Source organism: Sebastes fasciatus, chromosome 1 (assembly GCF_043250625.1).
Source record: "Sebastes fasciatus isolate fSebFas1 chromosome 1, fSebFas1.pri, whole genome shotgun sequence".
NCBI classification, from domain to species: Eukaryota; Metazoa; Chordata; class Actinopteri; order Perciformes; family Sebastidae; genus Sebastes; species Sebastes fasciatus.
Genome location: NC_133795.1, coordinates 30,650,143 through 30,668,240, shown reverse-complemented (window position 1 = coordinate 30,668,240; position 18,098 = coordinate 30,650,143). Strand labels below are relative to the sequence as shown.

Here is an 18,098-nt window from a genome sequence, read left to right as displayed (position 1 = left end):
GTCCCGCTCATTAGGAGACAGACGCCACCCTGTCAGAGCATTTAGACACCACCACAGAATGTGCAGCCCAGTGGCAACAACATCTGCACTTTGACACACTCGGAGAACAATCGGCTCCAGAAATTAACACCAAGCTAATTTCCTCATATTGAACAAAAGCTCTGCAAAGACAGGAGTGTGCACAACTGCAGCACAATTCTGCACGCTACGCAGTGATCTTTAAATCAACAACAAACACCGTATTGAAACTATTTAGCCTTTGTTCGTGGTGGCTTTTAATGACTCTGTTCAATTAGGGCCCTTGTGACACAAAACCAGAATCCCCTTTTGGCATTTTATTAGCTTCAAAGCCACCGAGCTGTTCAATGATACCACGCTCACAAAGTTCATTTGTCAACCAGTTGCGCTTTGAGTGTGACTGTGAGCTGGTGTCAGTTTCGTTATTCACACGAGCTCATTCTCATTTCAGAGGAGCCTCTGCGAATCAAAGCACGGCCCCTGAGACACCGGCTGTAACGCACTGTGGTGTTGTGTACAGCTGCCATGGCCGCCCTGAAAAGGCCTGAATGAGATGAGAATCACTGATCTGTTCTTCTCTATCTACATGTCACATCACTGCACCAAACAGTGAACCACATCTGCTTAGTGGAAATCTGTTCTCGTGTGACTCCTACAGATTAAACCAACGGCAAGTAATGTACAGCGAAACCACCAAACGCATAAAGCTGTAACTCACTGTACGGTCCGTACGCTGCAGGGCAAGCTAATCTACCTCGTGATGAAACTGAGAGACTTCTCTGCCATTGTCTTTATCTTACACCTTCAATCTCGACAATGTTGTTTTTCTGATTTTACATCTGATAGTTCTAATCTCCTCCCACTCATATTTGCACTTTACCCATGCATACTGCACATCTTTACTCGTGGGAATTCACTTAACAAAGTTTGCAAAACACTCCTTTTTTAGGGTTTCATTTGCCAAACATATGTTTTTTTGTTTTTTTTACCATGTGTATTGTTTTATGATTAAAAACATGATTGTTAAACACTCAAACAGTGTTTTCTGTGCTGCGATGTCTGTCAGTGTGTGTTTATGCATTTCAGACAGAGACAAAAATAAATAAATAGGAGCAGTTCAAGTGAACACGGACAGGAAAGGGTCGCCAAAGCTTCACGGGGGGGTCGCGAGGCCTTCTTGATTTTCCTTGAAAAATAGTCCCGGGACTTAAATTACCAGGTTACTTCTTGGTGGAAACTCGGCTTAAGACAACTTTTCAAAAAATATATATATACAGTTGGCCTATATCTCAGAATTGCATTCATTTCTGTGAAAAAAACTAAATGAAAGTGTTATTTTTAAAGCTTTGATTAAGATATAAACTTAAAAATGAGAAAAGTATGCAGCTAAAACAACCGATGAGCTAATAGAACAATGACCAAGTGTCAAGGAGAATTTTAATTTGTCAAAAAAAGAAGCCTATTAAGTATATATGATTGTTTAAAAAAAAAAAAAATGTACATATTACAGACAGATATTTGTATTAAAAGGTCCTCAAAATAATGCAATACTAACAGGAAACAATCTGCTCAAAATTCATCCAAATCTTATTGCGTTAACACTATTTGGGCCAATTGTACAGTTTATCAGATGTATTGTACTCTTATTGTTACGCATTGAATATGAAATATCAAGATAGGAAAAAGGTTGTGAACCACTGGTTTAGACCAGTAAACACACCACAGAGGTGCACATATACGTGCTGGTGAAACTGTGACTCACATGGAGGTATACAGTATACGCTGAGCTGCAGCTACAGACACATGGAGAGGCGGTGTGAAGAAGACGGAGAAACGCACTTGCAGGGTATACTTTCACCCCCTCTTATAGATTCCCACCAGCTATATGTATTCTTAGATTGTGGTGAGTCAACTCTAGACATCCATGATATATTTTTGCAGCCTATAATGATTTTCACAGAGTTGGCAACGGCCTCCACATGAAAATGAATAGCTTTACATTTCTCACAGGTAGAGCTTAAAAGATACCGACAGTTTGTCATTAGAGTAACTGTTATCTTCCACAATCGATAATGTCGCCTCTTTCTATAGGGTGTGCTTTTTTTCTTCTTTTTTTTACATACAGCAGCTATAGGAGAGGCACAGATCAACAAAACAAACCACTATGGGTTAAAAATGGATGAGCACCTCAGTCTCCCTTCTGTTTGTTTTAGACAGTTTTAAACACAGAAAAGAGAAGGAGGAAAATGAAAAAGAATAAAGGTCACATTTTTGAATGTATTTATCAAATGTTTAGTCTACGACAAGAGCACAGGATCAATTTGTATGCAAAGCAAAATGCAACAATCAGTTTTCTCTTTGCACAAATGAGGCAAGGTGTGAGAGAAGAGGTGTGCAAGAGAGTCCTTGTGGTTGCTCTTCTTCTTCCTCTGATGGTTTCCTGTATGCTGCTGCCTACACGTTTGCCGCCATATTTACCTGTCCTGTCGACCACCAGACTGACATTTATAAAAAAAAAATCACCTTGTTTGACACCGGCCATAATGTACTTCTACTTTAGCGGCACTTTTTTTTTTACTTTGTGGGCAGTTTGCAGAAGTAACACAGTGTTCTCTGCAGTTGGTACAGAGGAGGTGATTATTGATGCTTATCTGTTCTGTTGTCAGCAGTGGTGGAATGTAACTAAGTACATTTACTCAAGTACTGTACTTAAGTACACATTTTATGTACTTCACTTTAGTAATTCTCTGTTATACTACTTTATATTTCTACTCCACTTCATCTCAGAGGTAAATATTGTACTTTTTACTACATTTATCTGACAGCTTTAGTTACTTTTCAGATTACAGATTCATTCACGTGTCTCCAGATGTTTTGATGTTGAGTATTTCTGATAAAGTGAAGGATGAAGTGCTCCTTTATGTGTTGAGAAAATCCTCCCACTACTTAAGCTAAATAAACTATTTAAAAAGCCTCTTGCATCAGCTGGAAAATGCATCGTCACAAAGCTGACAACAGGCTGTTTTTCTGACTTTTTAGAGATACGTGGTTGTCACAGGACAGCGACGCTACAAACATGTGATGATCTTATAGACCATGATGCATTGCTGTAGATTAAACTAGCCAACAGGATATAAATGAGTTAAAAACACACTACAGCAGTAAAATGCAACATACACATTAATGCAGCAGTAATATTAATCCAATAAAACCACTGACAGAACATTTTACTGACACATTAATACTTTTACTTTAACTACTTTAAGTATATTTAGCTGATAATACTTACGCTCTTTTACTTAAGTAAGGTTTTGAATGCAGGTCTTTTACTTGTAGTGGAGTATTTCCACAGTGTGGTATTAGTACTTTTACTTCAGTAAAGGATCTGAACACTTTTTCCACCACTGGTTGTCAGAACTTGCAACGATATAGAAAGTTTATATTTTAAAAAATCATAAAATAACTAGGGATACATTGATCCGGCATTTTCATTCCCGATACAGATATCTGGGCTTTCGATATCGACCAATACCGAGTACCGATCTGATACCAGTGTATGATGAATAAGCTGTATACCTCACTGTGTGGAAGAGACTGGGATCATTATTTTATGTGTAAGGCTTGACTTAAACATCGCTTTCCTAACTTTGTTAAACAAAAAATTAATTGTTATCTATTATTAAAATAATAAATCGTACACCAGCAACTTGGTGAAAAAAAATCTTAAAAATTAACAGGAATTACAATTCAAGTGTAAACCTTTTTAATGCAGCAACAAATGGGTCAAAACTAAAACAGGAATTAAAATCCCAGTATATAATGTATATAGTATTTAAACATAGAATTGAATTGAATAGATCGGCCCCATTGTCAACGATACCTGATCCAGCTGTTTGAGTCCGTATCGGCCTGATATACGATCCGGTATCGGTGCATCCAAAAAATAACAGTTGGATTCTCTAAACCACAGCAAAATAAAACTGTTTAGACAATTTATGAATTTTCTAGAGTTGTTGTTTCAGCAATTTAACATTCATTCCGCTCTCACTACAATGATGACGACTTTCAGCCTCTGATCATCATTGTCTCTTTCCCGCTTCCTCATTACACATCTGTAATGAACTCTCACACACAATAGAATTTCCACTATAGACTATCTATAATCTAACTAACTACAAAGGAACACTGATTGTGGACTTTCCTGCTCTGTCACTCTGAGTTGTGTTATTTGACTCATTAGCGGCGTCAGTGACTCACCAGCAGCAGTGACACATTGACTGACTGTATCTATACTGTGCTGTGAGAGCTTGTGTTTGAGCTCGGTGCCGCCGTGCCCTGTGTGTGTGCATCTGCTGCCTGCGCTGGAAGCAGGACTGATGTTGGTAAGAAAGGTTAGCTCGGTTAGAGGAACACGTTATTTCGAGTTGGCCCTCCGCCTCCTCCTGTGGCCCCGCGCTGGTTTCCGTGTAGCGAGGGATCGGTGCTGGAATGCAGTAACGGTCACAGAGGGACCCACGCGCTCACCACACTGTGAATCAAAAACCCAAACTCCACTTCATTAGGCTCCTGTCATTGCAAAGACTCTCACACCACTCTATAAATACCCCCGTCTCCCCCCTCCAAATTTGTTTTCCCTCTTTTTTCTTGACACATGAAAATGCTCAGGGGCCGTTCCAGCTTTCTGATGTGGCTCTTTATTTTGTACGTTGGCGCAAGAAACCACACAATAGTGGCTCCTTTTTGAATATTAAAACATTCTCTGACGGAGCACAAAGGTTTGTGAAGTTTTTTAATAGGGCTGCACGCTAAATAAAACTTCTCTTTGAGCTTAACAGCTATACAATGTGGGATTTGGTTAGTTCAAGTCGAGCTGCAACTTTCAGTTAATCACTACGGGAGATTTGTTTTGAGGGCGAAACAAATATGCCTGGTATCCCACTGACTTTGTCTGCTTCAAACATCTGTGTATACGATCTGTTTAGAGGTGTTTTCGTGATGTGGTGTTCTCGAAACAGACAATTTACTGCATTATAGCCGAAATGTCTAACAGTAATCTTAACCGCTCGAAGCAGATTAAAAACACAAGATACAAGAAACCCACATTGAGATATAAAAAGATCAGAGCAGACCGTGTGAAGGTGTTCACCACACATGCATTCAACATCAATTTACAGCTCTTACTGCCGCTATAACTGACAAAAATAATAATCTCACCCTGTTATTCCACTTAAAGTAAAATATAAAGACGAGGGGATGCCCTGATAGCCAGCAAAGATCATTAAAAGACTATTATCCACTGCTGCTGGACAACTCATTCAGTTAAATAAGAAAGTATAGCCTGTAACTGTAGCTAAATATACATTGTTTTATAATGACAAATGTTTTTTAATAGACACAGCCTGTAGATGAAACCTGGAAGCCAGTTCCTGCCTGCTTAACATACAGACGGGGCGCCATCCTCTGGCGCATGTCGACATTACAATCCTCCACCAGAGAGATGATAATACACCGAAACATTTCAAGTGACCACATGTGACCTCCGAGGCTTTGAAACATAGAAAAGATGCCTTTCTAGTGTGTCACTCTGCTTCTATTTTCTTTGTCTCTCTCTGAATCGTTCCTCCCATGTCTGCACACTCTCTCTCTCGGTCTTTCTTTCGTCACTTTTTCTGCCCCTTAAGCACGCACACATAAAGAAATAAAGAGGAACACACACTAGGCTATTAAACTGGTCTTTTTGTGGTTGTGCAGTTCTGATTAGGGCGACGTATGAGTCATATTGCATATTAATGTACACACATCTGTATGTGTGTTAGTTACAGCTTGATGTACTGTGTGTTCTTGTGCATGTGAACCAACGCCTTGAAAAAAAGAAACTAATTAAAGTCACGGAGAAAAATGCAAAGACAGCAGAACCGCACAAGAGAGTGTGTGCATGTCATTACTGACCTGGCCCAGTTGGAGAAAAGAAATGATGGCAAAGAAGAGAGAAAAAGAAAGAGAGAGAGAGAGAGAGAGAAACCTCAACCAGCGAAATAATGTATATAAAAAAAGACTCAACAAGAAGAAAGGTTTAAAAAGCAAACTTTGGGAGTTTAAGAGGATCTTTGATGTGTATCAGAAGAGGAAAGCAGCCTTGCGACTGGGACGACAGTAATTTTAAGTCGAAGCAGAAGGCTGGCTGGCTGGCTGACTGGCTGCCTGGCTGACTGACTGTGGGCTTTGATGGCGCTGGCTGTTTGAAGTGGTTTTCGGGGGATGGGAGCAGCGTGTGGTGTCAGTGGGACAGGGGAGGCGCTCGGAGAGAGAGAGGGAGGGGGGGCATGATGGCGACCGTACAGGACTTGGGGAGGAGCGGAGGATGGATAGATGGAAGGAGAAGGGAAGAAAGCAGGAGAAGGAATGGCTATAGAGCTGGAGTGAAAGGGATGTGGAGGAGATAAAGAAGAATGACAAAGGAAGAGGAGAGAGAAGAAGATAGAAACAGTATAAGAGAGAGAGAGAGTCACACAAAGAGGGAGAGAAGAAAGAACAGATGAGAGCCAGAAAAAGCTGCAAATCTGAGAAGGAGAGAGAGAAAAAATGACAATGAAGTCAACCTTCAAGATCGGAAATTCAGAGCCCCGTCCCAATACCAGGCCTGGACACATTCACACCTACCTATTACTTGTATCATTTAGATGACGTTGCCTCCCTGTGATATGCTGCCAGGCTGCCTTATGACTTATACCTCCCCCTCCATCCCTCCTGCACGCTGGACACATGCACCGTATAATCATAACTGCACTGTTTCCCCGAGGTACCGAAGTCGACCGCACAGCCGAAGAGAAGGAAAAAGAAATTGATTCTCTACATTTTTGTTCTCCTTGCCTATTCATTTTCTTTTATTAGCGACTGGCCTTTTTAATTAAAAAAAAACCTTCCCCCTTTTTTTTTTATTTTGCAACACCAACGAAAACGTGATAACCTGTCACGTACCATGATGGGAAACGATGAGATAAGGCTACTTGCTAGATTGTTACACGGTGATAAGTGGACCAGTGTATACTGATATTATTTGTGTTGCTTCCTTTCTAGCACAAAATACTTCCGGTCTATGGATCCTGTTCTTTATCATACCTGGCCGAGCTATAAGATTAATTTGCAGATCTGATATTGCACGTAGCTAGCAGACATTAACATGTATGCAAAGTCTGTGGAGATACTTTTCTGTCACACCAGTAATAACAGGACTGAATGACTGACTGACTTAATGAATGAACACATTTATTGCTTTAAGAGAAACTTGAGAAGGCGATGCCTTCACTGCCTCTAAAAGTGTCTGGTGGAGACGAAGTGGAAATGTGTTAAAATGAGACGTTGCCAGGAACAGAAACACAGAGAGGGAGTGAAAAAAAGGGAGTCAGATAGATAGAGATGTCCGTAAAATTTAAGACCTAAATCCTGGACCGTTACAGGTGGGCCTGAAGATCAGTGAAGCATGCTCGCTCCTTGAAGGAATGTGTTTACTCCCTCCCAGGTAACTGTATGTACAGAGAGTGGGATGTGCAGGTCAGATGGAGGTGGTGCCAGGTGATCACAGGTACAGGGAGACAGAGCGGGAAAGAGGGGGAGTTGGCTGGCTGACCTCTTTCTTGTTGTCTGTCCAAGTATTACTTTTTTTCTCACCTGGGCTGATAGAAGTACCAACCCTTGTTTGCACATAGAATTTATAATGGAAGACTGAGCAGGTTTATACAGAAATAGTGGCTTCGTCTGAAATCACATACTATGCACTACATACTCAATATGTGTTCTATCGTTCAACATACTTTTGTTTGAATAAACTGTAGTATGTATCTTTTCGGACGCACTGAGCTGTAATTTATGTCCTATCTTCCTGAGAGCCTCCTTGCTGGTTGGAGACGTGTAACCATGGTAACCCGTGCCAACCTCATGTGATGAAGACGTTGGTTTGTGAGAATCAAAGTCTGAATACATTTTAAAAATATATTATGCCTATAAGGGGAAACTTATACTTACAGTTAAATTGAAGCGTTATTGATGTTACAGAGATGTCCTTCAGAGACGTCCGTTATGAACGCTGTCGCCACTACCGCATTGCATTGTGGGATAGTTATGCTGCCGTAGTGTGTGTCCAGTGTTGCCTACTGTAATATGTCATCGGAAATAGTATGCAATTCACATGTTATTTGTTTCATACTAAGGTTTCGGACATGCTAAAATATCTCACATTCTGTTTTAGCGTACTAAATAGCGTGTTGGTATGGAATTTTGGATGCAACCAGTGCATAATTTTGCATTGATTTGGAGTTTGGAGCTATTCAATCAAATTGTCATTCTCAATCGAATTCTCAAATGTGAAGATTTGCTGCTTTAGTCATTAACTGTGTTTCCATTCAATTGTCAAGTGAAATTTAAGCAAACTTTTGAAATGTTGCAAAAAAAGACATGTAAATTTACTGGTTTGGAGCGGTGGGCTACCTCCGGGTCTGAAAAGTGAAGCCAATGCGGAAGTGCCTTAAACTTGCATTATTTCTAATAGCCAGCAGGGGGCGACTCCTCTGGTTGCAAAAAGAAGTGTGATTGTATAGAAGTCTATTCGAAAATGATCCTACTTCTCACTTGATTTATTACCTCAGTAAACATTGTAAACATGAGTTTATGGTCTCAATCGCTAGTTTCAAGTCTTCTTCAATACAGCATGATGTTCATTTAGTAAAACAAGGTCCCATTTAGAGTCAAATAGACCATAATTCGGGGGATGTTTTTGGGCGTGGCTACCTTGTGATTGACAGGTCACTACCACGGCGTTGTCCCAGTCTGGGAGTTGTCCGTGTTTTTGTTTTAGAACTTTAACCCTTTCACAGTGTGTTTTCAGTTCATGAAGGTTAATTATAACATTTTTGTCGCCTGAAAATGTCTTATTCGACGATTGGTTGTACTTAGCTCCACCTTCTCGTGTCACTTCTGGTTGCAAATAAATAAGATGGTGACGACCAAAATGCTGAACTCAAGGCTTCAAAAAGTCAGTCCACAAACCAATGGGTGACATCACGGTGACTATGTCCACTTCTCATATACAGTCTATGGTTTGGAGCAAATAAACTTCTTTGCTACAGCATTGTTTGGTCAGAAGTTGGCGTTATAGGCTACGCAACAGAGTAGAAGAAGTAGAGGTTGTGAACCGGAAACAAACCAAGTCAGCTTGGCCATCTAACTGAGAAAAAAATGGAGAGAGGTCTTTTGGGATTTGTTTCAATTGGGCAAGTTTTAATTGTTCTTTTATGTCAGCTAGTGCTGGTCATGTTTAATGTTATCTGGAGACGAAGACAAGCATTCGCACGTAATGGGAATATCCCAGACGCCGACAACGGAAACAGCTGATCAGTTATGTGAGTTAAATGTTTGCTATACGTCAGAATATATTCGACAAAGACGTTTCCATAATCCATTAATAACGTATCAACGCTTTCTCGATAAAGGCAAAAACCACCTCAAGCAACGTAAAAACCTTTATTGGCAATTGAGGAAGTTTTGTCAAATTTTGCCATTTCCATACAGCTTTTCTAATGTGATACTAAAAAATGGGAATAAGAATATGCGAATGGAAACACGGCTAATTTTAAGTCATTGTAAACTGAATAAACTTGTGTTTTGGACTGTTAATCAGCCCGTTTGCACGAAAAGGTATATGAATGCCATGATAATGTGCAAGGTGTTTAGCGTGCAATTAGTAGGCCTTTCTTGATTTCCACGTTTTATATATGTATGCCATGTGTCCTGTACTGACTGCAATGTAAATGCTTTTGCATATAAATGCTACGGTAAGAGTTAGTGACGCAGTATAAAAAGCGAGAAAGACCACTTATGGAATGGGAGGTGAATGGGTCCAACAAACACTGGACTTTTAACAAGGTGACTGTTGTGGTATTTATACACCTTCTCTTGAGGCCAGGTTGGTTAATTCACCCTCTGCTCTGGCAACTTGTAGCTGATATTTTTTATAATTTAATGACATTTTATAAACTAAACAATGAATGTATTTTTTTTTTTAAAGATTGATAGATTAATCGAAAACAAAAATAATCAGACTAATCTCGACTGGTTATTTTATCCACGAGCTGTTCTTTAATTGTTTTACAGAAAATGTACTATATCATGGCATATATTGTATCATAAAGCTACATATACAATAAAAGACCAATCTATATCACCCACTCGTACTGTAGACTCCCTGCTAATAATTCATACAGAGCACATATTTTATCTACCCAGTGCCGTGCTCTGGTGTTGAGAAACAAGATCCAATCATTTGTGAGTCATCAGATAGTGATCCAATTTTTGATTTGTGTACATATAGACTCTTCTTTTTCGTGACGCTCAGCACGACTTTCCACAACTTTTTTTTTGTTTACAAATGTCCAGCAACACGTGACGCACGAGTCAATTTACGCTCCAGTCTTTTCAAAATAAAACTACTTAGTTAGGTTTAGAAATAGATCAACTTGGTTAGGCAACAAACGTGACAAAAACTACTACTAAGATTGCAGTTTTGGTTCAAAGAACTGCGGAAGTGCTGTAACTCAAGTACGGAAGTTACGTGAAAAATACACTGGCATCCTGGTCAAAAGTCCTGTGTTTTTTGACCCACCCATCCACCTCAACCTCCTCCCTGCGTGGCGTTCGCCGCTCTTTATAGTTCCTGGTTCACAATTATGTAGATTAAATAAGTGATTTCATGCTGACCATCACGAAAAAAATGAAATTCATGTCTATGGACACAAATCAATACATTAAATTCCGTGACTATTTCACGAACTGCTGTGCGACTGGGCTGGATCATTTCTATTTCGAGGCAGCTATTGAGCTCCGCAATATTTTTAGTGAGCTGCAGTGGTTTGTAGTGCTAAATATAAGTGGAAAGACAGATGCATGTGAGACGAAGTGAGACGCAGATTTTTGGCTTTAAAACATTAAAACAATAAGAAAATGGACTCTATGAGAGATACAAAGATTGAAAGATGCAATCAAGTCAGAAAAACAAAGAGTGTTAAACTGATGAAACCAAAAACACCAGCAGGTCTGAGGCCTCAGAGGTGATCAAGTCAGATCTTAAACAAATCCCACCCGACTCCTGTCTACTGCTGATATACACCACATTATCAAACTGTTCCTCTGCTACATCTACTAGCTCTCTCTCAGCCAGCTGAGTGGGTCTGCCTCTCTCTCTCTCATTCTCTCCCTGTCTCTTTGTCTTTTCTCTCCTCTCTCTCTCTCTCTGCCACCCATCTGGGCCTTGTAATACATGACAGCTGAAGCAGGGTTTCCAAATTTAATTTGAGGTGTGATAAAACAGCACATATCTATAAATTGTGCGCAGAGAGCCTGCCTATCTGGATAGTTTAACCCCTTTCTTCTGTAAAACATGTGCAGCACATGAAACACACACACAATACCCCGGCAGGAAGATCCACAAATAGACTTAATGACGACGAGGAGTCTTGCCAAAGCAACGACAAAGATTGTAATAACTGCGAAAGGCATATGTCAAGAATGAATAGGTATCAATATACAGTATGTAAACTTTATCAGATAAAACACCTTTGATGGTGAAAATAGAAATGCCTGTATATGAGTGAGAAGCACACAGTTAAACGTGTGAAACCTCATCAGCTCTGTGGCTATTGGCGTGATCTTACAGTTTGTTAAAGGAGTGTGATCCTTAGACATGCACTCGGCTCTCACGTTTCTAATGCGGACATGTGCTCACCATATAATGGTCTATTAGGACAATTTGTATCCGATGATTACTGGATTTGACCTTCATCTGCTAAGGGATCAGATCGTTTTTCTTTTGTTTGAAAATTTTACTGTAACATCTCGACAAAAGAGATCCTACAACTCTAGGAGCTAATAGTGCGGAAAACCCCTCTGCGTGTATTAATAATCCTGCAATGGCACTGAAAAACTTTCCAAATAATCCCTCCTGGAGTGGATCAACAGTGTGGCAGCCACGCGGCAGGAATGCACACTAAGACATGGGACTGCTGTGGCTCCATCTGAAACATCACAAGGAGCAATAATGGAATAAACATGTGAAAAATAGCAGAGGGACTCAATCAAGGGATTCCCCATTACTGCTGTGCATATCTGGCTATCACACAGAGCAAGGATGGGAGAAATCTGTGACACTTGGCGCTGTGGGAACATTGAGGAACAAATGAGGAAACACTTATTATCCCACACTCTGTCGCCCGTCCCGTCTCTTTCAGCCCCTCCATCTCGTGTCCTCTGACGCCGATGGAACTGTTTTCGCTGTCTCCAGCCCTGTCAACCCCATCAGTTCCCCACCTCTGTCATCCTCCTCTCCTTTCTTCCTCCTCCGTCCCTCCCACCCGCTGCTTCTGACGCCTGAGCTGAGCCCCTTGAAGAGTCCCGGTAATAAACTGTGGTGCCTGGGCTCTTCATTGCTGTCTCGCTCTCCCCACCCCTCATCCCAGAGCGCTGATACATCTGCCGTGAAAGTAGGCCCGGTCCAAAACGGCCCGGCCCCTCAACTCAGTACTGTACAAGCGCGTCAGTCTTTCACGTTCAAATGTTCTCCCCCTATTCTCTTTTTCTCTCTCTCTCTTTTTTTGCTGCTCGAGTCCTTTGTGTACAGTGCGCTATGCTCGCTGTGGCAGCACTGTGCCAGAAAAACCCACACAAACACACACACATACACGCACACACATACACAGTCACAGACACACAGCTGGGCCCCAGCTGCATACAAAGACTGGGGTTTGGAAATCAATGAAGGAGAAAGAAGAAAAGGGGGAAAGGAGTTTAAATAAATTGGCACTTGAAAAAAGAAGGGAAACGAGAACGAGGGAGCGAGGGAAACAGAGAGAGAGAGAAAGAGAAAGCTCTCTCTTAAAAAAGGCACATCAACTCAACAACAGAGTGAGGTTTCTCATGGAATAACAAAACATAAAGCGCGAGGCAACGGGACTAAATATGTTTGTGAGGGTGCTAGTGAAACGCAATGCGATTCGAGAGCGAGGGTTTGACTGAGCCTGATGCGGATGTGAGAAGATGCCAGCTGAGTTTGAGGGAAGGGGAAAGCCCGTACATTACACAGCCAGGAGACTTTAAATAAATGACAACACTTTTGAACTGGAAACGGTAAACTGTACTGCAGCAACAAGGTGGCTTTTGTGAAATTCATTAAGATAGAGATTAAAGTTCCAAAAACTGAAATGAACCTCCAGTTCTTCATTTTCTTCATAAATCACTGTAAACAATAATCATGGCATACTTTTTTGTTGTGGAAAACAGATATATCATCTAATCTACTCATCATCCAGTAATTTTAGAGATGTTTTCCTCATACACAAAGAAGTGCAAGTACAGTTGAGCAAAAAACCCTTTTGATAATTAAAAAATATGGGATGAATTCCACCGTTATCTCTCTCAAAATGGGAAAATGGTGTCAGAAATCACTGGTTTAACTGACGGTGTATGCCAGTGTAAGATAGTGTATGCCTGGTGATTATTCAGACAGTGGTGAGGGTGATTGTGTTGTATGGATTATGTGTGAGGTTCTTGTTGTGCTCAACAGGATCAAAATGACCTCAGCGTTTATTTACTGTTTCATTCCATGTATCTGATTTTACTTTTTTTTTTCTCTGTGCCACTGGCCACTGGCCTGAATGGCGGGAACCGCTGCCTATCAGTGCTCAGCTAATTAATTCACACTCTTTGAAACTCAAATCCACAGCCTGTAAATATGGGTCATCATTTGCGAGCAGATATGTTTCCTCCCTTTGTCTCAGGACTGTTTTCAATCTGCCTGGAACGAAGGGTAGTAATTTCCTCACGTTGCTTAGGATTGGCGAACATTGACAGTTTTATTGAGGGAGACAGAGACATAATCAATAGGCGCCTTGGAGAAAGAAGAAAAGTCAGTCGATGTTTTTTTTTTTCTCTTTCTTCTGGTTTGGAAAAGATCCCCAAATCGCTGTCTTATGAGTCGGGCCTGCCAAATTCATTTGGTTTTATCAAGGACCTTTAACTCCCTGCTCGCACAGCCGCCTCCAGCCCGGCACATTCCACATCCAGCACACAGCTTTAATACACACATTTACACGCTGACACGAGGATGTACACGCACGCACAGACTTTTCACACGCACTGACGCATGTGACATACACATATGCTATATATAAGCATGCCATCAGGGCAGGCATGCATGCAGATTCACCAGCAATTCGTAGTGCAACTAGGAAAAAGCAGCTCGAACTGATAATATATGGTAGAATATATTAAAGATAACAGTCTAACATGGCATTTACAGTTTTCAGATTCTCAGATAAATATAAATTTATGATCTTTTCTCTTTCCAATCACTTTTAAAGAGCCTTCACTTCTTCAAAAGCCACTATTAATTGGTTTAAAGTTACTGGAAATTGATCAGAGGTGATGTGCATCGGTCCTCTAAGGTCACTGCAGGATTTAAAGGAACTGGACTGTTCTTTGCTGGCGGTCTGATAAGTGACAGGTCCTTGTCAGTAAGTGTGTTGCTGATAGCTTTCACGGTATAGTGTGATGGTGCTGATTTGTGAAACAGAGCGCAGTCGGTCGACAAACTGCTACGTGACAGTCAAAGGTGAGAGTGTGTGTGTGTACGCATGCACACACAAGTGTGCGTTATCGCTGCAGGCAGCCAGTGAGGATCTCACCCTGGTGACACTCTGCTGAGCTTCACACCTCTCTGAATAAAATGAGGAAACACTCACAGCAAACTAATAAAGTATATACAGTAAACAAGACTCCTTACAGCAAATAGGTTTATGGCGGTTGTGTGTCAGATTAGAGGCAAACAGGCATGCTGCAAGGTTTGTAATGGCTTTCAAGAGAGTTAAGAATAAAGCCAGCAATGTGTGTGTGTGTGTGTGTGTGTGTGTGTGTGTGTGTGTGTGTGTGTGTGTGTGTGTGTGCATTTTTGATGTTAAAATATTCTCAGTGATAGCAAGATGACAGAAAAACATTAGAGACCAACTTAATTATGTGTTTTTTCTGGGCTTATGGCTGTGTTTGCATTGGGGATAATGGTTAGGTTTGTTTGTTATGGCTTTCCCTGCGTCACCCAACAACTTTACATTAAACAGCAGCAAGACACTGACACCGGCACGCATCATCTCCCACAAACCCCTGTTAGTATTTAGAATAAGGTTATTTAATTTGAAGGATTCAATGTGAGGTTTACATTTTAGTTATTTAGAAATGGTTGCACCTTTAAATTTAGGGTTAGAGAAGCGTTCAAAGTTGTGAATAATTTTTGTTTGATTTGGTTCAGGGAATTTGTCTCTAACATAAATGTCTACTCTTCATCAGCAGGATGGAAGAACAAATGTGTGTGTGCACAGGTGTGTGTATCCTTACTTCTGTTTGTGAGTTCAGAGTCACACAAACACACACACAAGGCACTACATGATAGGTGAAGTCTCAACAAAGTCTCTTAATTCAGCGTCTAGAGGGGTTCCTCTCAGCTGTTGTAGGAAGTGCATTCACAGAAACTGATAACTAAAACTTTAAGGTCAGCTGAAGCTTTCCACTAATTCTTGATGAGGAGATTGAAGAAAGAAGAACAAAGTCAAAACTGTACAGCAGAATTTATTCATGCATCTGGTGCTTTAGCTTCTGCTTTAAATAAATGCATCATATTTGAAAACCTTATATTTGATAGAAAAACTAGATAACCACAATAAGTTATATATTTTTAAACTTACTAATAAGTAGATTTTTATCATGCAAGTGACTTCGAAATTCTAAGAAAAAAAAAATGAAAAGTGACATTGAAGTTTAAGAAAAGACTTAAAGGTTTAGATCACCTATTTTTTTTAATCTTATTACTTCAGATGCACTTTCTATTAAAAAAAATAAAAGCTGATAAAAACTGAATCAAACTCGTGAAAACTTGATGTAACATGTCAAATCAGGTTGCATAGCAAGGCATATAATATAAATAATAAGGGAAGAGGATCCTAGAAGGTCTCAGAGCAGCAAGAAAGCAACAAATCTAAACATGTGAGAGAAAGTCGCACAGAAGTAAACAAAAATATTTCTTAGTTAAAATAAAAAAATGTGTGATTCTGACTTCACTGGAAGCTTTGAGACAGTGTGGATCCTTCTAAATAATTCATTTAGAAAACAACTTTTTTCAGGTGTATAAATTATATGCATATATAGTCATGAGATTTCTCAAAGCAGCTACAGGTTGTGTGTTTTTTATTTATTTCAGGGTTTTGTGCGTACAGGTATAGAATAAACCCAACCTGACCAAAGTTGACTTCTCACCCCTGCACTTTACGCATCGAGCCATGAACGTGTCTGAAACATGAATGTAGTCAAACATGCTGTGCAGCAAACTTACACAGCGATAATAACAACATTTAAAGTACAAACTGCAGAAGAAAGTAACGCGGTCTCGTGTCCTCCAGCAGCAGCAACATCTGCCTGCATCATTTACCAACTCTCTCTCTCTCTCTCTCTCTCTCAAACTTTCCAGCACGTTTCTTACCTCGGTTCCTCCTCGGGTTGGCTTGTTTCCTCCGCTTGCCCCGACTTTCTTCTGTCATCTTTATTTGGTTTTATATATATATTAAAAAAAAAAAGTTGTCCATGCAGGGTGAGAGCGGTGAGACTGTGTGTTTGTGTCCTGAGCGTCTGTCTGCCTGAGAATGAATGGAGAGATGAGGCATCGCCTTCGGTCACAGCGGGAGACTCAGAGAGACTTGATGGGACTGCAGGCTGAGGAGGAGTGATGTGATGTCAGCAGCAGCAGAGGTTGGCCCTGAGGTCACTCTTGGCATCGCGAAAAACGTGCACCTTCCTCATTTACAAAGCGAGTCAATATGGGTGAAACCTGCTCATATAAAGACTAGCAGTTATTATAACGGCATGTTATACTTTGATAAAAAAACATGAATGCACCTCCTCTTCAGAGAGGGAATCCCAAGAGTGGAGCCTATCAGCATGTCTAAAGTTGGGAATACACTCTGCTTTATTTGTCCTCCATATATCAACCTAAAGAATATGATTGTATGAATACACCCTATATTGATTCTAAGGGATTTTATTTAAATTATTTTAAAGAAACTATATGATCGATCAGAGGACTTAATCCATGATACCTGTTGATGCTGGACAGTTTTCTCTATGTTTTTTTTTTTTTTGACCCTTTTCCTTATTACTTGTGTAATTTCGAAGCTATAACTGATCAGAAAAACAGACAAAACTTTGTCAATTGATGCTGCAGTGCAAACTCCTCACACTTTCAGCTCCATGCGTCCTAACTTCAAGCTATTATGTTGAACAAGCGAGGTGCAAATGGGTCTGCATGTATCAGCATGTCTAAACTTGGGAATACACACTGCTTTATTTGTCCTCCATATATCAACCTAAAGAATATGATTGTATGAATACACCCTATTGATTCTTAGGGATTCTATTTACATTATTTTGAAGAAACTGTATGATCGATCAGAGGACTTAAATGATGAGTTCATACTTGTTGATGCTGGACAGTTTTCTCTGTGTTTTTCCCTCATTACTTGTGTAATTTTGAAGCTATTGTAAGGCAGGCTTCTCGCTGCCTTAACTATAAACTTACTTGTTACTTAATTAAACTACTGGGCTGTAGGTGAAGCAAGAACACGGTCTGTGCAACAGGATCTACTTTAATTCCTCAACTCCAGTGGAGGACAATTAAACACCCATGTCCAAAAGGTGGCACATCACTTCTTACTTCACATCACTCCGCCAATCTTAATCATCACTCACCTTATACAAGCAAGTATAAGGTGAGTGATGACTATATAGTTCCAGATCTTACTTAAGGAGCAGAATACCATATGTATACTGTATAAAATAAATCCTTACTAAAATAAATCTAATCTTACACTATAAACTGATCAGTAAAACAGACAAAACGTTGTCAATCGATGCTGCAGCTCAAACTCCTCACACCTTCACCTCCATGCGTCCTAACTTCAATCTATTATGTTCGACAAGCGAGGTGCAAATGGGTCTGT

General features: G+C 40.3%; 1 protein-coding gene across 1 annotated transcript in view; it reads right to left on the bottom strand.

Annotated features, from left to right (window-relative positions):
* The window catches only part of LOC141772015 (zinc finger E-box-binding homeobox 2), a 35,067-nt gene extending 18,147 nt beyond the window's left edge, over positions 1 to 16,920 (bottom strand). Inside the window, exon 1 of the mRNA XM_074642638.1 lies at positions 16,586 to 16,920. Within this exon, the coding sequence (XP_074498739.1) occupies positions 16,586 to 16,643 (58 nt within the window). The 5' untranslated portion in view covers positions 16,644 to 16,920. The remainder of the gene's footprint in view (positions 1 to 16,585) is intronic.
* Between the last annotated feature and the right edge of the window lie 1,178 nt (positions 16,921 to 18,098).